Source organism: Dermacentor andersoni, chromosome 4, assembly GCF_023375885.2.
Source record: "Dermacentor andersoni chromosome 4, qqDerAnde1_hic_scaffold, whole genome shotgun sequence".
NCBI lineage: Eukaryota > Metazoa > Arthropoda > Arachnida > Ixodida > Ixodidae > Dermacentor > Dermacentor andersoni.
In genome coordinates, this window is record NC_092817.1 from 28,843,934 (window position 1) to 28,866,296 (window position 22,363).

Consider the following 22,363-nt stretch of genomic DNA (forward strand, 5'->3'; position numbering starts at 1 on the left):
CTGATTAATGAGGCAGTATTGCCCTCCGCCCTCATTAACTAAACAGCAGGCGACAGCCATGGCGCCTACTACAAACAAACACTTTCCCAAAGCCGATCGCTTATAATCATCGTTACCCAGAACTCTATCCAGATAGATGTAAAGACTATAATCAGCGGGCGGACCTCAGACATAATCTGGGCTCACCCCAACATAGTGCAGGGGCCAAACAGCACATATGTGAATGTGGAGCAGTGGGAAACCCGCTGCTCTGCTCAGAGAGCAAGGCCCAACTACAAGTCATCAGGCAAGCCGAAGATGCCACTAGGACCCAAGGGCTCCTAGCCGCAATCCAAGGGAGGGGAGATAAACTCCTCTGACGCTTGCTGTTTTCAATAAAAGTTGTTTCAGCATCATCCGTGACAATCCCATGACTTTTTCAGGTGCCCAGAGTTTCTCTGACTTTTCCAGGTTTTGCTGAACACCTTGATTACAGGTGACACATTCTCTCCAATGAAAAATTACAATCAAGACTACTCATATGAAAAACTAGAATCAGTGCAAAAAAAGGCAGTGCGTCTTGTTTGTAGGAAATATGACAAGGAATTTTTGCCGTCTAACTCTTCCTCTGCGTGGTCTCAATCCTCTTGCAGAGCATCGCAAACTTGAATGCCTAAAATTCCTTCACAAGTTAATCGATTCTCCTCGCCTCTCCTCTCTAGATAACTATTTGACTTTTTCCAAACCCTCATGTACGAGGAGTCACCATGCTCTAAATATCTCAACCTTTTTTGGCCACTCTGATTCCTGTAAACACAGTTTTTTTCCATCAACAATTGAAGTCTGGAATTCATTACCAGGTGACATCCATTCACTACCACTAAAACAATTCATGCAAGCCTGTTTATAGATTTTTGTATGCTTGTTGTTCATCTTACTCCTGCAATAGCCTCATTGAGGCTGCAGTATGTATAAATAAGTAAAATAAATAAGTAAATAAGGAATGCAACCGTTTTGCAAAAACCAGTACGTATTTGTATCAGTATTTGCTGCTTCTTGCTTTTGGCCTCCAGTACGCTAAGCAGTGATTCCAGGATTGTCTCTCAAATACATGTCTGCAAGCTTGTGGCAGTACATGACTGTATTCAAACAGTAAGGATTCGTTAGGCACCTATGATTCAATTCATTTTTTACTGATTGTGTCTCACCTGTCTTTACCTCCAACTACGAAACAAAAGTTTTTACTGTTATTTCTAAGATTAACAACAGTTGCTTTTTTCACATTTTAAGAGCTCTAAAGAGTCAAAATAGCACAACGACACTCAATGCAGAAACATTCCCTCTCTCTCTCTCTCCCTCTTGTGTGTGTGGACAGCTACCCATAACTGCTGGCTCAGATTCAGATGCTGTTGTAATACCAAGGGTTACCACAAAATGTGTGGAGTGATGTCACCTTTCAAAGATACTACTACAAATATTTTCCAAAACAAATGTCAAATAATGTTTACAGCATGCCTTGACTGGTGGAATGAATATTTCTGAAGCAAAGGAATAGAGCTGCATTGCACACATAGATGTGCATACCGGGACCAAATCTACTAAAGTACAGCTCCAATTACCCTCTTACCCTGAGTTCAAGTTCTAGCCTGTCGATGTCATCAGCTGGTGATGGTGCATCTGCTTTCTGCTCCTTGTAGAAAATGCTGGCCCCAACAATGGTGCCCCCATCACGTGTCCGCCCACCCGTCAGGTTTACACCAGCTGCACACCAGACCTGTGAAACAGAAGCAGCGATACACTTCAGACTGCTCAGCATTACAGAGCTGCACTAGCAAAGTGTGTTCTGTTAAAATGACATTTTACACCGCTATAAAAGCAAACAGGTCACTTTAACCAAGACCAGAGGCTTGGTGTGGCATAAAATCATGCAAAATGAGGCATGGTTGATGGAACAATGGTTGCCAATTCCTGTGATGCTGCATATTGTGGCAATAACTTACCTAGGCTAACACTCATTAACAGCAAAAGAGATTACACCACAAATTTAAGATAATTATGAGCTCAGCCTGGAAACTTCTGTCATTTTTTTTCATAAAGAAGATACATATCTAAAAGAGAAATACTGGGAAGTTTGTGATGCCTAGCAATGATAGTGGACATGAGGTTCTTAAACAAAAGTTTGACATTCATTTTCTCTGCCAAAAAGCCCTTTCTTTTCCATCAAACAAGCCTGGATAGCTCTGAAAAGTAATCTACCAGTTTAGCTCAATTTGTATGCTAATTTGTGCCCCTCAGGGCATAAATACACTGCGGAGGGGCTGTTTCCAAGCCAGGTCTCCTCGGTAGGCAATGAAATGACCATCAATTACTACAGCGATAAGAGCTGCCACAGACACACAGTAATCAAAGAACATGCCCAAGGCAATGAATGATGTCCCAGTTGGTCTTTGCGACATGTACTGTGGAAAAGCTGTGACACTTCAGCTGCACGCTGAGGAAGGCCAAATGCAGGCCAACAACATACTGATGAGTCATTTTCACTGTAAGTGGTGCTTCTTCAAAGCTTGTCGAGTATGTCATGTGAATTAACCAGCAGTAGTATACAGGGTGCGCTCTGATCGTAAGACCAATCTATGACTGCACAGCTGGAAAACTCTAGAAACTCGAGCAATGTTGCAGGGCACCTCATGCTTCATCTACACTGCAGATATGGATTTATTGGAAATAGAGTAGCAATGCATGCCCTACTTCACACTGGGTTCATATTGTTACGTGTGGAAAGACGTATTTGGATAGCATGTCTGTAAGGGTGCGGTTCAAATGCTCAGTGAGGCCGTTCATTTGAGGGTGGTAGGAGGTGGTAAATTTATGCTGTATTGAGCAGGCACGCATGATGTCGTCAATGACTTTGGCTAAGAACGTAAGGCCACGGTCTGTTAGCAATTGACGCGGAGCACCATGAATCAAAATGATATCATGCAGAAGGAAGTCCGCAACATCAGTCGCGCAACTGGTCGGAAGAGCACGGGTTACGGCATAGCGGGCCGCGTAGTCCACCGCGACTGCAACCCACTTGTTTCCTGATGTAGATTCTGGAAATGGGCCGAGAAGGTCTAAGCCGACACGATGGAAGGGCTCGGCAGGGATGTAAAGCGGCTCTAAGTAACCAGCGGGGAGCTGGGAAGGCTTCTTGCATCGTTGGCAAAGTTCACAAGCGGCGACGTAACGTCGTACGGAACGGGCCGGCCAGAAAAAACGGCGACGTACACAGTCATAGGTTCAAGATACGGCGAGGTGTCCCGTCGTTGGTGCGTCATGAAGCTCTTGTAGAACAGTTGAGCGGAGGTGTTCAGGTATGACAAGTAGGAACTCAGCCATTCGGATGAAGGTTACGACGGTACAGAGTACCGTTGCAGAGGGCGAAGAGGCGTAGAGTGGCGTCGGCTGGAGAGTGTTCAAAACGGTCGATGAGTGCTCTGATGTAGGCGTCACGACATTGCTCGTCAGCGAAATGAAGCAGCTGCGACACAGAGAATGCACAAGCAGCACTGGTAATATTGGAGGAATCAGGGTCGTCAACAGGGTAACGCGACAAGCTGTCAGCGTCTTGGTGCAGGCGGCCAGACTTGTACACCACGGAATATGAAAATTCTTGTAGCCTCAAAGCCCATCGACCAAGCTGGCCTGTAGGATCCTTTAGCGATGAGAGCCAGCAGAGAGCATGATGGTCAGTGACTACGGAAAAAGGGCGATCGTAAAGGTAAGGACGGAACTTCGCAACCGCCCAGACTACAGCAAGGCATTGTCGTTCCCTAATGGAATAGTTGCACTCCGATGGTGTGAGGAGGCGGCTCGCATAAGCAATAACGCGATCCTGGCCACGCTGATGCTGGGCTAAGACGGCACCTACGCCATGACTGCTGGCATCTGTACGCAATTCTGTAGGGGCATCAGGGTCGAAGTGGGCGAGAATGGGTGGTGAGGAGAGAAGAGTGACGAGATGAGAGAAGGCGGCGGCTTCTGCAGTACCCCACGAGAATTGTACGCCTTTCTTCAAAAGATTAGTGAGGGGTCTAGCAATTGCCGCAAAATCTTGAACAAAACGACGAAAGTACGAGCATAGCCCGACAAAACTTCGAACGTCAGCGGCTGTCTTCGGAACCGGAAGGTCTCGGACAGCGCGAGTTTTGTTGGGATCAGGCTGTACTCCGGAAGCGTCAACGAGGTGGCCCAGAACAGTAATTTGGCGGCGGCCGAAACGACATTTGGACGAGTTAAGTTGCAGCTTCGCCTTTCGAAATACATCAAGTATAGCTGTTAGACGCTCAAGGTGAGTGTAGAACGTGGGCGAGAAGACGATGATGTCGTCGAGGTAGCAGAGACATGTGGACCATTTGAAACCACGAAGCAAGGAGTCCATCATACGCTCAAAGGTGGCAGGGGCATTGCATAATCCAAACAGCATCACTTTAAATTGGTATAGGCCATCAGGTGTGATGAACGCGGTTTCTCCTCTGTCCATATCGTCAACAGCAATCTGCCAGTATCCAGAACGAAGATCGATGGAAGAGAAATAGCTGGAACCGTGGAGGCAGTCAAGGGCGTCGTCTATACGTGGGAGCGGGTAGACGTCCTTCTTAGTAATGTTGTTCAGATGGTGGTAGTCTACACAGAAGCGCCACGAGCCATCTTTCTTCTTAACCAACACTACAGGTGCTGCCCAGGGACTCGAAGACGGCTCAATGATGTTTTTGTTCAGCATTTTGTTGACTTCGCTTTGAATTACTTGGCGTTCCGACGCAGAAACTCGATACGATCGTCGGTGAATAGGAGTAGCATCGCCAGTAAGAATCCGATGCTTGACCGCGAGCGTCTGGGCTAAAGGGCGATCGTCGAAGTCAAAAATATCTCTGGAGGACGATAATACTTGGTAAAGGTCTTCAGCCTGCGCAGAGGACAGGTCCATCGCAACCATTATCTGTATCTTGGGGTCGGCGGCCGAGGCTGGCACGATGGGCCTGCTAAGCTTGCAAGAAGCATCAGTCGATAAAGTTGCCACGTGATGGTCGCCGAGACAATCAACGGTGGCAAGGCAAATACCTTGCGGTAGAATTTGCTTTGCCAATCCAAAGTTAAAGATAGGCATGAAAGTGCGGTTCGCAGTAATATTAAGTATACTGTGAGGCACGGTAACGTCATACTGTAGTGGAATGTCGGGCAGAGGAGTGACGAGGCACTCGCCATCAGGGACTGGTGGGGAAGACAAGAGTTCAATATAGGCTATTGATTTTGGCGGCAGGCGAATAAAGCTGGTGGGGCCTAGGCGGCACTGGGGTGCGTCAGAAGGTTCTGCAAGAATCGGCAACTCAAGGCAAAGCAGAGCAGTCAATAAGAGCAGAATGCACGGAGAGAAAATCGAGGCCGAGAATGAGGTCGTGGGGGCAATGAGCAATCACGGTGAAAAGGACAGGAGTGTGGCGGCCAGCAATGATAACACGTGCCGTACACATGCCAATTATAGGCACAGTACCGCCATCCGCAACACGGACGACGCATGTTGACGCTGGGGTGAGGAGCTTGTTCAGTCGTCGTCGAAAGGCAGCACTCATAATAGAAAGATGTGCCCCTGTATTGATAAGTGCCGTGACAGGATAGCCATCAACGTCAACGTCAAGAAGGTTTTGGTTCGTGTGTAACGTGAGCAGAGGATTTGAGGGCAGGGTGGACAACACAGCTTCACCTCCAGAAGCTGCAGTGCCCAGTTTTCCGGCTGGATCCGGGAGGTGATAGGCGACGGAGAGAAGCGACGGGGTTGGGGCGAACGAGACTGATGGCGTTGAGGTGAGGGCGAGCGGCTGTAGCAAAGGTTTGGGGCAGGAGCTTCAGCGGCAATGGGTTCATGGTGGGTGGCATAGGGAACAGAAGGTCCAAAGGGGTGGGAATGAGCGGCGGTGTATGTCCGAGGAGGTGGTGGCCATCGGTTGCGGCAGTGACGAGCGACGTGGCCGATGCGACAGCAGTGAAAGCAGATCGGCCTATCATCAGGGGTACGCCATTCGGCCGGGTTGCGGCGAGATGTGGCAGAAAAGGACTGCCTGGGACGAGGAGGGCTGCTAGAGAACTGGGGAACCGTGGGTGTAGATGATGAACACACGGAGTTGAGACCCATGTTCTCAAATTCCTGTCTGACGACGGCCTGAATCAGCGCAATCGTGGTTGCTGGTGGATCGGGAGGCGTCGCGGAGAAAGCTGGCAAACAGGCAGCCTCGAGCTTGCGGCGAACAACACGAGTCACGTCGTCACAGGGGGTGGTCTGACGCGGTCGACCCTCACATGTTGACGTAGCAGCAGTGTTGGGCGTGATGTGATGTGTGATACGGCGGCTCTTAGCTTGTTCAAGGCGACGGCATTCTTTGATGATGGCGTCGATAGTCGAGCCGTGGCCGAAAACAAGCAAATTGAAAGCATAGTCGGCGATGCCTTTTAGCCCATGCGACACTTTATCTGCTTCAGACATAGTATCGTCAGCTTTGCGGCAGAGTGCCAAGACGTCGAGGATGTATGAAACGTACGGCTCTGTAGATGTCTGAACACGAGACGCAAGAGCCTTTCTCACGGCAGCCTTGCGCCCAATGGGGTCGCTGAACAGTTCCCTGAGCTTTTCTTTGAAACTGTCCCAACTGCTTATCTCGTCGTCGTGCGTTTGGTGCCACACACATGGGGTGCCGCGGAGATAAAAGATGACATTGGTGAGCGTGATCGTTGGGTCCCACCTGTTATTAGCACTGGCGTGTTCATGGAGCTTGATCCATTCGTCAACGTCCTCTCCCTCCAGGCCAGAGAACACACCAGGGTCGCGATGTTGGGCAACCGTGATGATTGGAGCAGTCGGACAAGCCGAAGTCGTTGCAGAGGTGGTCTCGTCACCGGGAGGCATGGTGACAAGCTCGATGTACCAACCACTCCGGAGTTCCGTGGTGAGGACGGAGATCGCCGACCTCCACCAGAATGTTACGTGTGGAAAGACAGATTAAAGAGGCTATATACAGGCTATTTACACTGGAGACAGATCGCCAGGCCGACACTCGCTCGCGCCAAGGGCACAGACCCACTTCGTCATCGTCCTCGCGGCGGCTCGTCCCTTGAGCATCGCTCGATCATATCGTAATAATATATACATCTCCACGTGAGGCCACTGTCAATGACGTGCAGGCAATGTCGTACAGGTGCACATTGTGCTACAGAAAAAGTGTACTTGAAGCTACGGTTTGATAATAAGTTCTAGAACAGTATGCAACACAAAGGTTACAATTATATAACTGATTGCAACAGCACTGAGTTGCACAGACCTTATTTTTTACATGACTACATGACACTTACCATGAGCCATGGGAGCCTGCATACCACTACTGCTGCTTAGCCTTCCGTTCCTAATTTGTTGATCTCTGCGATGCTTGTCTCATCAAGTTTTCAAGTGTGCAGTAGATAACTACAACATCGTTTAAATGCAATAAAATTATTGACAGAACAGTGGATACAGCTCATCCTCCCATAATCATAGTGTTGGTCAAGGCAATATTGACATCAGTTAAGGCAAAGGAATACTCATGCTTAACAACTCTATTTTTGTACTTTGCAACCTCAGTGCTGGCACCACTAGGCAAGGTGAGGAGTGAGACCCTCTGAAATCGGTCAATCAAATAACAGAGAAACTCGAACAACATAGAGCCAAGCAGGAAACCATGAAGCACAAGATGCAGTTGTGGAGCCAGGCTGACCTTCATGGGGGAGTTGGTCTCCTGGAGCGGACGGCAAAATACGGGCACTGGCACTGGCACGTGGGATGGTGCGCCTCCAGTTCGATGTGTTGATGCACTCAGTGGAGGCTGGGGCAGGTCCAGTTTCACAGGCGTCGTCTTGGTCGGCAGGCTCCAGCCATAGGCCTGAACTCGACCGTCCTCCTTACGCACATGTGCCCGCACTTGCTTGTACTGCTCCCTCCGTTCACGAGCACGCTGCGCTTGCAACCTTTCTGATGCCCTGCAGCATGCATACATATATGACATGCAGCTGCCGTCACAAAAGCATGTACACAGTTCAAAGAGTGAAGACACAGCCACTGACCAAGTAAAATATTAAAAACACTTTGATTTAACCTTCACGTGCAGCCCCCTCATGCTGAACTATACTCCAGAACAACATGGTGTTGGGCTAGTTGATGATCTTCTAAAGGAACATGTTGAGTGTGGATGAAACAAGGGTTGTTTCATTTATGCTGAACACGTTTCATCCTGCAAAAGCATACGACATGTGCACTGAAAGAATCTGTTCTCAATAACCACGCCACCTCATATACGTACCGCAGGTTTATTTTTTTTATTTTTTTAGTTTTTTGTTACCTTGAGCATACCTTAACGAGACTACAAACAAATGCATGCCACAAACTTTGCTAACTTTACTGCAACAGGCACTCACTTCAGTTCCACTCAGCAACAAGTTCTGTTTGTCCACATTTTAATTCCATCAGCTGTTCTTTGTAGTTCCCTGCTTGATGCTAAATGTTTTCTCTGAATGACCTAGAATCTATGAAATAAGATGCCTAGACTCACAGGTCGCTGTCCAAGAAGTCAAAGCCTCGGTGCTTTTCCCCTAGCCTCTTCTTCCGCATCGACTCTAGTGCGGGGCTTAGCCTCGTTGAAGGAGCATTGTAGCGGACATTCACGGTTGACACTGGCTTCTGCTGTGGCTTGTCAGTAGCACTGAACAGGTTGCTAAAGCTGCGCAAAGGAGGAACAAAGCATTTAAAAAGTGGATGAGCCAACATCCAGCTGACTGCAACCAGTTGACTGCAGGTGCTGTACCAGACATAAATATTGTGCTCCAGTACAGAAATCAAAGTCTGTCACTAAAAATCTAACAGCAAGAATTCCATCATGGGCATAAAACCAAATAGTGTATACCTGGCATGCGCAACATATGACAAGCTGTCTCAAACAAAGTGCAAAACTGATTAACAACAGTACACAATAAAGAAAACTGGCTTTCAACACAATACATTAAACAGAATCAAAACACAACTAGCTCATGTACGTACAGACATTGAGCTGCCACGAAATGCAATGCATTGAGAGTGCAACTGCAAAGAACAGGCAAAGTAATTAAGCAACAAAACTTGAGAAAGTGCAGTGTGGAACTCATTAATATAAAAAAAAAAACACATAGAAACTGGTGCCCATAACAGTCATTTAAATTGTGTCATGCATCAAAGGTACATAACAGTGTCCAGCAGCTCTCCACTTGTACAAATATAGTAGAACCTCATTACGTTCCTGTTACGTACGTTTTCTCGGCGGCAACGTTTGCAATCGAGAACACAAGAAATTATCCAATAGAGTTGCGCTCATTTTTTACTGGTTCATACATTCCTAGAACACACGATTTTTCGGCACCAATGTTCAGTGTGTTGCCAAAGTGCGATCATACGATACATTTTCCAGCTATTAGATGCCATGTAAACAAGAAAATGCACAAGGTGCGTGCTGTCGAGAACAGTATATAGCTGCCTTTCTATTCAAAATGTGGCCATCAGAGCCAGGAACTAACCCATGGCCTCATGCTTAGCAACGAAATGCCACAGCTACTTAGCCACCATGGTCGGTCATACAAACACTGTACACAAGCTACTTAATTTGTATTTTAAGCCTTCTTTTATCCCACCTAAGTGTTCTTTAAGCACAACATTATATCAACATTGAGCAGCAACTAGCTCCTTTGAAGCAGAATGCCCTTCTACCCTTGAGCCAACAACAAGAGGTAACCCTGCTTCTAGTTTGTTTTCCCAAAGACACTTGTTTGCTCACGTACATCAGTACCTTTGCGGTGGTACACAAATGTTATCCTAATGAACATGCGCTTCACCTTTCTTTTCCCAACCTGCTCTGATCAGAACTATCAGCCCATTATATTAAGGATGCATGGTGGTGTGCAAGAAAATGTGTGTGCCTACAGAAAAAGCTCACATTCCAGGTAGGTCATGGAAACAGTCTTTATAAAGCCACCTGATTCCTTTTTATTTTCACTTCTAGGAATAGACAGCCTTGCTGCTAATGTTAGGTACAAAACAGTGTTAGGCTAACTGCGAGGCTATATCGAGAATGTCACCTTCGTTATAATCAGTGACAGACCAGGAACGCAGTGGCAAATGTCCCTCAAAGGGAACATGTATACATGTGCCAATGAATCACCTTGTCCACCGTTCCCCTCTCCTTTCTCATGCTTTGTATCCATGGCCCCAGCTTCTCTTTTAATTTTTTCCCATTGCCACAAAACAGTGGCAATGGAAAAGGGCAACGCTGTCAGATGGCGAGGGATCTCTTTGGGCAGCGTGCTTCGATACTACGGAAATTTGTGTTTGTGCAAGTTTTTGTGACAATTTGAGAGTAAGTTTATGCAAATTTTACACAAACTGCTGTGAGCTACAAGATCGCCCATCTCATGTTTAATAACCAGCACACTGCTGGTTATTACCAGCAGTATGCTGACCTTGAGTGTGACAGCCTTCTCAAAAGCACATGACATTATTGATGAACAAGTTTCATTTAAGTCGTCTGCTGCCAAGTCAAATGTGTTTATGAAAATACAGCCCATACTGCACCCCAAAGATGCATGTTATGTAGTCAATAGGTATTTGTCTACAAGTGTAGAGACTTAGAAGAGTCAGTACAATTCATTAATATGACCAGCATAGCATGGAAGACAAGGAGACGAGACCATGAATGTGCTGCTGACAATGATAAAATGGCACTATAGTAGCATGTTTGCATTGTCTTGTTCTTATCACCAACATTATGCTGATCATCACAATGACGGAATCTTAAAATTTGCCTCTTCCCCCCATTTTTCAGGTGCTGGCTGCCGCCGTTTTGCAGAGCAGAAACAACTTGGGCCACTGGGTATGTGCCAATGGATGTGTGTGCAAATAGACAACTCGGGCCACTACGTGAAACTGGTTATACGCCATTGGGTATGTGCTCATCCCTGGTTAATCTCCCAGAATGGTCATGTGCGACTCCGAAATGAGGTCATACAACTCTCACCAATATTCTTCCCTCAATAAGCATCATGCATCGCCTTCGTCCTAACTACACGGACAGCTAACACACCTAGAGGCAACAAGGCCGTGCTCGTGGCTACATTACCAACTCAAACTGAATAATTTAGATTTCACCAATGCTCTGGATCTGCCATTTCTTCCTTTCTTTCTTTCTTTCTTTTGCCTACATCTTTTTGACCGAGAGTCAGGAAAAACACCACTTTTGTATTCTCAACTTGCTGCTATAGTGTTCAGCAGTGAGGGATATGTGAACTTTGGGCTCAACAAGCCACCACCTACATCACGAACTGATGCAGCGTGTGCTCTGAAAATAACCAAGAAAACTAGACTAGTTGGTGGTTATAACTATACAACATGATTAAGCAATGATGCACGAAGAAGCACACAGTAAGAATGCTAGTGCTGTGCATTCCTATCTGTAGTTAGCAGCAGTTAATCATAATTAATTGCAGACTGTGAACTTCTGCTTGCCTGTATAGTCTGTAAAGTGTCATAAGTTAATTATGTTGCAGAGAGGTTACAGTGCTTCAAACTTGTGTTTCAATCAGAAGTGTGTGAAGAATGAGCATGAATTATTCAAAAGGATATATGAACAGCACCTAAAGCATGTTGCATGCCATACGAAGCTAGCTCTAAAGGTGTGGCACACATTCCTTTCAATCTAAGCAAATTGCAACGTCCAGACCAAGAAGTAAAATATACAGGAATGCCGACTAGCAAGTATCCCACCGTGCTCTCTGCCTCTTTTCACCTCCTTTCTTTTTCGTCGCTTTCTGAAGTAATCTCCTCACCTTGTTCTTTTCTGTCTGTTGGTGCTAAACATGCACACCGTGCGGCAGTCAAGTTGAGAAATGAATGTGTCAACAAGCAAATGTGTCGAGAATCCTTTTATCTATCAAATATTAAGTGGCCGAAATGCCTGCTTTCCCTGTTGTTGCTGTTTGAAGGTATATATCATTGTGGCGTGTTTTTCAATTGAAACTGCAACGAGTAAAGGTATGATCAGCTGATTTCTAAAAGTGAAATTATCGTGCTGCTGAAGTTACTCATCACGGTTATGCTAGAGGAGATATCGAGCCTCTAATCGAGCCTCTAATATGCTATATACACAATAATAATAATAGACACAATAATATACACAATCGAGCCTCTAATATGCTATACCAACACGCCCAGTCCTCAACCTTGGCACATTTGGTCCATGCTGCTGACTGATTTTAGATGTTTGAAATGCAGTTCCCAAACATGGTACTTTTAGACATCATCCAATACCTGAACTTGAGCTGGTTGTTTCGACTTCATGTCAACAGCACAAAAAATGATAGCACCATATCATCTTTTTCACTTTTCTTTTTTTTGTGTGCGTGTGTGTTTGTGTTTACAACATGCCTAAGCCATGTGGCAAGAAGCAGTCAAATCATGTAAACGCAATGTTATAGAAATACTTTTATTTAGTCGACATACAGTGTGCTTCTAAGTTACATGTTGGTTTCATTGGCTTTTTATTGCATTCACTGCTTTCCACCTTCAGAAAGAAAAATAGTTACCTCTCCCCTTATTCAGGTACTCGCACACATCTATAAAACCACTAAATGCAGCACTTTTGCATTCAGTCAAAAGGCAGCTTTTTCATTAAGAGGAAGCTTTAGCTCGGGCCCAACTCCGACGCGGCCTATTGAAATACATGTAAAAACGCAAAAACGTTTTTCTGAGATAACCCATGGACCGATTTTAATGAAATTTGTTGCATTTGAGAGAGAAAGTTAAATTCTAGTGACTGTTGGAAGCGGAATTTTGATTTAGGGCTTGAATTTTGTTAAAAAGATTTTCAAAAATTCAGAAGTGTGAAAAAAATAGAAGCACGAAGTTTACAAACAAATAGCTCTGCATCAAAAACAGATATCACGATTCTGTAAACGGCATCCATTAGACCATTCAAAGCGGACAAATTTGATATGTCATTTTACATCTTACGTGAATTTGTTACGTTATTTACGAGGGTTTTGCAAAGGTTGTAATAACACATTGACACATTTTTTGAGGTTCATGTGTAACATATCAATTTTGTCCGCTTTAGATGTGCTATCAGCTACAATTCACAGAATTGCGATATCATTTTTTCTTGCTGGGTTACGGAGTTGTAAACTTGATAGTGTCGTTTTCTGAAAATTTGAGACTTTTGCCAATTTTTTATAAAAATATGACAACCTAAATCGAAAATTTGAAACCAACAGTCACTAGATTTTAAGTTTTTCTTTTAAATGCAGCAAACTCCGTCAAATTTGGTGCAGTGGTTGCCGAGAAAAACGAATTCTCCTGTTACATGTATTTAGATAGGAGCACCCGAGCTAAAGCTTCCTCTTAATAAACCATGCTATCTCGTATACTTGCTTTGTGTTCACTGCACCTTGCTCTTTAAGAGCACGACCATCACTTTCACTGTGCCCACATGCACATGCAGTTCCACAGTGTTCAAAAAGGAAGACTGGCCACTCTAATACACAGCAAGTCTAATAAGTCCATTGTTGCCCGTACAATTGACTCCTTTTGTTGCCTACTCACACAGATATACGTCTTAGCTTGACAGGAGGCTAAAGATTAACAATTGCACAGCTCATGACTACAAGCTTGTCAACAGTTTCAAAGCACTGATCACCAGCTCTCCGTAACCCCTTCCGTACCATGGACAAGCTGGGTTTGTCCCCACATTTCTAGTAAAGATGGCCAAGCAAGAGCTCAGCTCGTCAACAGTACTTTTCATTTTCTAGCCATGCCATGGACGAGCAGGTTTCGTCTCAGTGGTTTGTCATGCTTCTGGTAGATGGAAGCTCACAATCTCAGAAGCAGCGCAAGCACGAGCGAGTTTTTTTTTACCTTTCTGTAAGTAAAACATCCTTGAAACTGTGTTCCTTAAAAATAATTTTGCCATTTTTGGTCAAAATTCTGGATATAAAGTTGAACCCACTTATAATGATACCAGTTTTAACAATATATCGGTTATAACAATAAGAAGCTGCTGCACCGTCAACTTTTATAAGTTTTGTATGGTGAAATAACCCGCTTACCACAATGCCTCGATGCCGCTTTATCGGTTATAATGATGAAATTTGGCTGCTGGTTGTCCAAGCCAAAAGGTAGTGAAATGCGAAATCCTTGAAAAGAAAAGAAGAAAACGAGAAATTCGAGCCGCTGCACAATGGGCTGCTGCTCCAACAGCCCCTTCGCGCTCATTTTCTAGCCATCTCCACGAGCCTCTTTCCCGTTGCCCTCCCCCCCCTCCAAACATGAATGGACTGCACGCACAGCTTGGCTGCGTCCACAGCTCTACGCCGCTTCACCCTCCGAAACACGAACGAACCACGCCAACTGCGCTGCTCGCAGGTTGCTCGCGTGATACTCGCTGGTTCCTCATTCAGTGTTCTGCAAACAGCCTGATCACTCACGCTGGTCTTTATTGTTTGCATCAAAATCATTCCTGGCCGCACGGTTTCTTGCCGCCAAAACGGAAGATGGCTGATCCGCCCGCTGATCATCGGCAATGTACGACATTGCCGGTGAAAAGAAAGCGCACGGCTGTAAATTTGGAAACTAAGTTCTTCTAACCGATGAGGTGATTGTCGCGACCGTGCTTGCATCAGATAGCGACAGCAGTGATGACGTAGTAGGAATGGCTGCCCGATGAGGCGATTGTCACGAAGGTGCTTGCATCAGATAGCGACGGCGATGACGACAGCAGTGACGTGATAGGGAAGGCTGCCTCAACGTTGTCCTCACAGGACGCCCGGCAGGTGATTCAGTCACTCCGGGGCTTTGAATTCGCGTAGAAACTACCGCTGCACAACGTGGAGCACCTGGATGCTTTGCAGAAGGATGTCAGCAAGCTTCGCGTAAGGTATGCAAGGCTGAGGGACGTAGGGTTTTCTCCTGCAAGCCAGTGAGAAGTACATGATGAGATGCTTGTGGTGATCTCACCTCAGCATTTCTTCTGGATTTCTAAAGCTGACAGGCGGCTGCGGCAGCGTTTTTGCAGTTTTTAAAAGGCCCCTTTTGGGGCCACCAAAGCGGTGCCGTCTGTGACACCTCTTTGCAGTTGTTATAGCAGTGCCATTCTTTAATGCCGGCAGCCGTGGCTTGTTACACGCGATCGGAGTGCCCAGGAAGCAGTTAAACAAGTGAACACAATCTGCAGCCAGATGGAGGAAGGTGGTGGAGGGGGGCACTGGCCTCCCCGCTATTATAGTTTTCTCACAACAGCTCTGCTATCCCCCTATTTTGATGTTTTCACGCAACCCGGTTATAAGAATTATCAGTTATAACAATGGCATTTTCGTGGCACCTGAATATTGTTATAAGTGGGTTCGACTGTAGTATGGCTTGGAAGGGCTTAAAAAGAAGCTCACAGGTAGCACACACTGGAATAATATGAACATTGAGCTTCGGTATGGCTCCCTCTATGTGGGTAGTCACCTGAGAGTTGCTTTGACAGAGTGGCATCAGATCAAAGCAGATCTTAATCACTGAGGGCATTAGAATCATTGATTTTCTCTCGCCAAACACTTCTTCATATTGAAAGTGTCTGTCAATGAGGAAGACCTATCCCCTTTTCTACCTACTCAAACAGTTCTCTATCTGGAGTGAAATCCTTGTCTGAGACCTTACTGGTACAAGCCTTAGAAGTGAATGTGATGTTTCACAAAGGCTGTATTACAATGGGAATTATTTACCTTGTAGTGTTGATATAGGTGGAAAGCATATGTCGTCTGATGTTATTTGCCGTGGGCTTCAATATGACCATCTTGGCGCAATAAATCACCAAAGACACCAAGTCTGTAGAAACTTCACCATCATTTCAATGGCACTATTGCACCACTGGTCATTTTCAAATGGTAACAATCAGTTCCTCTCCCTTTTTAAAAAAAAAAGCTTTATGATCTCAGCAGTAGCCAGGTCCAGTACCAGAGAAACAAGTTGATCTTTCAATATTGATGTTTTCTTCCAATACCTTGCACTGCAAGCAACCACTACATCATGACATCACAAGTCTCTCTGCACTTGTCTTCACTAGGAACATTAATACAGGTGAGTGTCTATGAGCCAGAGCCTTTTGCAGCAGGATCATCTTTATGTTGCAAGAAATGTTCTTGGCACACTGATATTTTGGAATTCTTGCTCCAGATTCCTTTGTGCTCCATACAAAAACACAAAGTGAATGAGTCATCATGAGTAGGGCCAGATGATAGTTTGCCTGAAAAACAGAAATTAAAAAAATATTGCAGACATAGAAAAATAAATTACATTCTGACTTTGCTGTACACATATTCAGAAAATGAGTATAAAGGCCACTACAGTCAAACCTCAAAGTAACAAACTTATATTTAGTGGCGGCAGCAAGTATAGCCACACTAATGGAAAAACACATGCAGAATGTCGCTTTGCAGCATAACTAGCCAATGTTGGCATGTAAAAATGTGCTGGTGTCTCTGCCACAGGGGCAGCTACGTGGTCACTGGCAGAGTCGAAATAGGGCAGTAGTTCTTCACAAAGCTACCCTATGTAAACAAATTGGCCACTTTTCATTGGTCTCCCTGATCAGTGGCATATGACTTGCCACAAAATATCTCCAAGACCCAGTCACTGCATGGCAGGAAAGTCCTGCTGCTCACCTCGTATTGCAGTGCGTGTTCTGCCGCTGCCAGCACGCTATGTATGTTTTGGTGCTAGTGTGACCATACTGGTACTCGTGCACGTATGGCGCCATGTCATGGGGACCACTGCAGTAGCTACAGTTAGTGTGAAAGCTCCGCTTTAGGTGCAATCTGTACCGCATGCCAATGTTTTTGACTCCATAATTAGTGGTCAAGTCCCTTGCCCAATTCTGTTCATAAATGCTTATAGATTGATTGGTATTGATCGATTCTAAATTATAGATGTTATCCACAGAACTTTCAAGTAGCTTTTGCTGCTGAAACATAAAAACTTCAACTTATTGAAATTTACAATTTAACAACATGTTCTTACTATAAGTACAAATTGATTACATTGGGCTCGATTGTACTATAAACATGAGAAGGCCTATCCACCGCTAAGAGAGACACTAAAGAAGGTACAAAGTTAAGCTAGACTGGCATATTACACATATGTATATTGCACATACACAATAAGAATGCCATATAGGTAATTGAAGATTCTGGCTGATGACATTTAACATCCCCTAAAATGCTTTTACTATGAGAAATGCCATAGTGGAAAGCTCTGGATTAATTTTGACCCCTTGAAGTTGTTTAAACGTGCTAGAAGGTAGGGGTTTTTCCCTTCTGCTCTGATAGCATACAGACAAGTGACTACTGCTTTGTGCCTATACATGGCAACAAAATTGCACTGCTACAACGTCTAGCCACGTCGTGCCTATGTGCCGTTGTTTCAGGAATGTCATTTCACATAGGGTATCACACTGACTTATAACAAGCCTAAAGCACAGGCACTGCAACATTAGCATGACGGCACAGTTCAGCTGCCACTTCAGTGGAGACTTGCCTGCTGCTCTCAACAGTATGTTGCAAGGCAACCGTTAGGGCTACATTTCGAGGTTGTAGCAGCTGTGCTGCTCCAGCATATCAAAATTCACTGATAGGTACTTGCCTTGAATAAAGAGGGCAGAACAGATCTGAAAGTTCTTCATAAATAGCCAGTTGTTCTGCTGAATTGCTGCAGCCCAGGTGCTCTTTCCGTCTTCTTTCAGAAAACTTAACAGCCTCACTTGCGAGATAGATTAGTTACAGTTATCAGGCTACATCCTGGCACCATGGAGCAATGCCAAAGATGAGAGCACTTCATTGGACACGAACCATTCACAGAAAGTGTTGCCGCAAAAGCAGCAGAGACACTAACACATACAAAAATGCGAAGCAAGTTATGAAACAGGAAATACCCTTCAGTGAGCTTCTAGCAGAGGTGCAATGTTACCAGAGCATAGTAAAACCTCGCAGAACTGTCAATGACAATATGTCTTTAAAATAATGTACTGTGTATTCCTTGAAAGCATAAGAAAAGTAAGTGACAGGCCCGGATCAAACACAATTCTGTAGGCCAACTAGAGCATAGCAATTGCAAGCATTCAATGTGCATAAGTGACAGGTTTTATCAAAAGCTTTCTTTAAATATTCGCAGAAGTTGTTCTTAATTTAGGCAAACTTCTAAGCGTCAAGCTGAGTTAACATGAAGGAAGCCCTTGTTCAAGCTCAGATAATGTTCTGCTTCCTTGAACCTGCTAAAATATGACTACACCGACTCATTCAACAGTGCTGTCAACTGAGTAACCAGCTTTAGGCAGGCAAAAAGGATAAGCATGTGAATGCCACCAAGCAAGTTTGCGCAGTGTCACATGATGTTTGATGCTTTCATTTTGTTTGTGTTCTAATGATTTTTTTTTTATTTTTCTAAAAGTTTGATCTCAGATATTCAACTGCGGTGCAGGAGATTCACAAGTACACTAGTTTCAATATAGAACATAGGTGATAAAATCAAGCCAGAATTCCACCACATTTAATGTTGCGAAATCTAAAGGAACCAAAATAAACACTTCTTCCACAAGCCAAAATACTGCGGAGCTAAATATGAATTAAAGTCGGCAAAAGAGATTGCAGTTCGGCAGCGCAAACAAAAGAATGTGAAGTGCAAAGCCAAATCACGCAAAAGAAACACAATAAAGCACAAAAAAGGATGCTTAGCACTGCATGCTATTACTGGACAACTTGCAGTACTCACTTTGTGCTTCAAATGCGAATGCGTGAGAAAAGAAGAGAAGAAAGAAATGCCACCACCGATCATGACGAAGAAGCAGCATAAGCGAGATGTTTAACAACTTACATCAAGAACAGTGCCACCACAATTACTTTAAGCCCCTGTGTATAGCACAAGCATAGCGAGAGCCACAGTCTCATCACCATTTGCAGCTATACACTAAAGGAAGACAAGGGGAGAGTTACAAAGAGAAGACACAGGATTATGTTGATATTCACGGCAAGACCAAAACACCCTAGCTCACGCTATGCTTAATGAGCAAAATAAAATAATGGTTACCTTATGCTACACTGGAACACCAATTCGGTGCCACAATATATTCAATTTGGTTTCCCTCTGCGAGCACTCAATATTTGCAATATACACATTTTCCATTGCCACGCAAGTTCACTAAAACCACTGCTAAGTAAACACCTATGCTTAAATGTCCGAACAGCGCTACATCACAGTGAAATAGTCAACCACCGATTATTTGGACACCGATAATTTGCACATGCCTGATTATTTGGACAGTCCTGTGGTCTCGCCACTAGCCTAATAGACTTAATGTATAAGAACGACCGTAATTTCGGATACCATTACAGCGTGTCGTGCAATAATTCGGACTCCAACAGCACGACTGTTAAGCTAACGTGGCCACCGTGTCAAGCAGAAATAGCTATAGTATTTTCATTCTGAGCCGTTGCCAGGATGATCATCGGCCATGCCATTGGCGCTCTGTGAAACCAGAACTAGCGAAGCCTAGTAACCTAGTAGTTACCAATGAATATTCGGTTGCATGTATTGACTGTACTTTTATTTATATGTAGCGACAGCATGACAATGGTCATGATACAGGTCTCGTTTTTGTAGTGATGCTGTCTACTTGATTTTATGCCACTCTTATCATCCGCTCTTCATGGCTGGCTGATCCCATTGACAAGGCATGCGGAGCGTCACTTTGACAACTTACAAAGCACAAAAAGCGTGAAAAAGAATAGAATAAAAGGCACTGCTAGAAGATTATGGCCATGAAATGCCTAGGCCAAGGGCAAGCATATGCGCACACAGCAACACACTCTGGTAAACATTGGCCGTATCCTTAGATGATCACTTTCGAAATATACTTTCATTTTCGCGATATTCTGAATGACTAGCACTGGACGCATCGAAGGGCAGCAATGTTTATGCACTGTGATAAGACAGCATGCGTAGTAAAGCACCTGAAATGCCATTACTCACAAATGCCATTCTATATTGCACTAGCTCTGCAAAAATGAAGGTACAGTTGAACTTTGCAACAAAGAAATCAGGGGGTGAATGCGAACAAATTTACTTTCGCGGGAATGTTGTTGTTGTGGAATGAGACAGCACAGATGAGTAATGCATCGCACAACGAAACCTTACTGTCAAAATTCTGTCAGCCTTCTTTGACAAGCTTTGCTCGAGGATATAGAACTGCAATGCCAACAGTACAAAGTGCGTCGCATGCGTTGATCAGCAGTGGCAGCACTGCCGTGGAGCAGTATTCTCGGTCAATTGCTTTTGGAGATACGATCACTTTTGCGAGATTTTGCACAACTCGGCACCGGACGCAGAGCAACAGCGCTCCACACATGCAGCAGCATTTCTACAGCGCATGCTGTCGCCCTTAGGTACAGACGCGTTCCGTGCCGAGCGAGAAAGTGATTGCACCTCGTACACCCGAAGGCAATCAATTGAGCCCCTTCATGCAAATCTATGTCCGGCGCCGAATCCACGTAAGATGCCTGTCAGGTGGCACCAAAATCAGCATTCTTGAAGCAAAGAAGGCGTATTCCCGGACGATCACTCAATCACAGCCCAATGCGTGGCACTCCATGCTGTGAGCGCCATCTCAAGCGCCATAAACAATTCCACGTCAGTGGGACGTGGACTTTCTTGCTTTTCTCACTAAGGCGCACACTATGCACTGCACTAGGTGTGCAAAAACCGACATCACATGTCAGCAGCTACATGCATCCCACTTCAAACGGGCGATCAACAAACAAGATGGCAGCCATGACGTGTTTCCAGCACATGCGATCACTTCCGGCGCATGGTTGTTCTTGAGACAAAAATGGTGGCGCCCACACAAGCGTAATGTGGTGGTATGTTAAGCAATTTTAGTGCAAAGCAATCACATTTGAGCTCATTTTGCAGCCTGCTAGTCCTACGTGAGTAGGTAATATGCGGGGTTATGTTTTGGATAATTTTGTTTTTGCGAGATTGTAGTACAGTGACATTTTTTTTCTTTGTCAAGTATGAAATGCATTGAATTCTATGGGCGTTCGCCGGGAATACGAAAATATTTTGTTGTCTCGAGAGTTTTGTTGTCGCAGGATTTTGTTATCTTGGTTTCGACTGTATCTACGAAAGTGACGATCCAAGAATACAGCACACCATTTTCTGTCACTTGTGAAATAACCTATCTTTTTTGGGGGCAAATCCGGTATTTCCGACTCCTAATTATTCGGATGTTTTGATGGTCTCCACTGAGTCCAAATTACCAGTTAGCCAATGTACTAAGAACAGAGAGAATGCAAAATGTGGGATGCTGTTATGATTCAAGAGATGGATAATCATTTGTAAGCGTGACACCACTTTTCTGTCTTGCTTTACTATTTCTTTTAATAGTGAGAAAATATCATATCTGTTGTCATGAGTTTCATAGATGGCGTGCCAGTACCCTTTGTCAGATTCTGTTGCCTTGTGTACCTTCAATATACAGCAAGACCTTATTAACTATAAGTGCACAAGAATGGCCAACAGGTTCAAATGAGATCTGAAACAATTAAAGCAACCAGAGTGTACCAAATCGTAAAGCAACATGTACCATAGCCATGCCAAAGAGAAGTGGAAGCATTGCATGCAACCGGAGAGGAGGCAGAGCACTTACATCTTCCAAATGGAGGATCGGTTCTTCTTTGGGTCTGCAGTGGGGTCTGTGCGTGAAGCCTTGATCATGCCTGTCCATCGAATGGCCTCCTGCAGCTCCATGTAGCGCTCCTTGTACTGGTTCCTCTCCATGAGCACACGAGCCATCTCCACTCGGGTGAAACGCTTGCGCTGAGCCATAGGAACATCCTCCTGCTGCAAGTGGCATCCCAAAGCAGTGATCTCAAGAGAGCTGTAGTGCAGCATTGTGATAAGCGGACATCCAAGTATGACCCCCACACATATGTACGAAATACGGCAACCACAACAACCTCAAGAACATGAAACCAAGTTATTTAGCAGTGATCCTCCACAACTTTGGGATTTAAGCATTGGAGAAGAACCCACTCGGATGAAAAATGTGGCAGTGCTCTTTGAAGCGAGAACCACCGGCCTCGCAACAAACAAGTCACTGCTGCTGTGCTGTTTGACTAAATTATGGAGAAGTAATAGTAGCAGTTTCTTTTTCTTTGTGCCACCACACATGAAAATTTCAAAACTTGCCTCTTTTTTAGAAGTAAATCCCCTATTTACCTC

At 44.8% G+C, this 22,363-nt stretch overlaps 1 protein-coding gene across 8 annotated transcripts in view; it reads right to left on the reverse strand.

Annotated features, from left to right (window-relative positions):
- syd (JNK-interacting protein syd) overlaps window positions 1-22,363 on the reverse strand; it is a 90,708-nt gene that overhangs the window by 33,638 nt on the left and 34,707 nt on the right. For all 8 annotated transcript variants that reach the window (XM_055073544.2, XM_055073543.2, XM_050183620.3 and 5 more), the window contains 4 exons: window positions 21,789-21,982; window positions 8,589-8,756; window positions 7,758-8,019; window positions 1,607-1,753 (listed from right to left, as the gene is read on the reverse strand). In XM_055073544.2, the coding sequence (XP_054929519.1) occupies window positions 1,607-1,753; window positions 7,758-8,019; window positions 8,589-8,756; window positions 21,789-21,982 (771 nt within the window). The remainder of the gene's footprint in view (window positions 1-1,606; window positions 1,754-7,757; window positions 8,020-8,588; window positions 8,757-21,788; window positions 21,983-22,363) is intronic.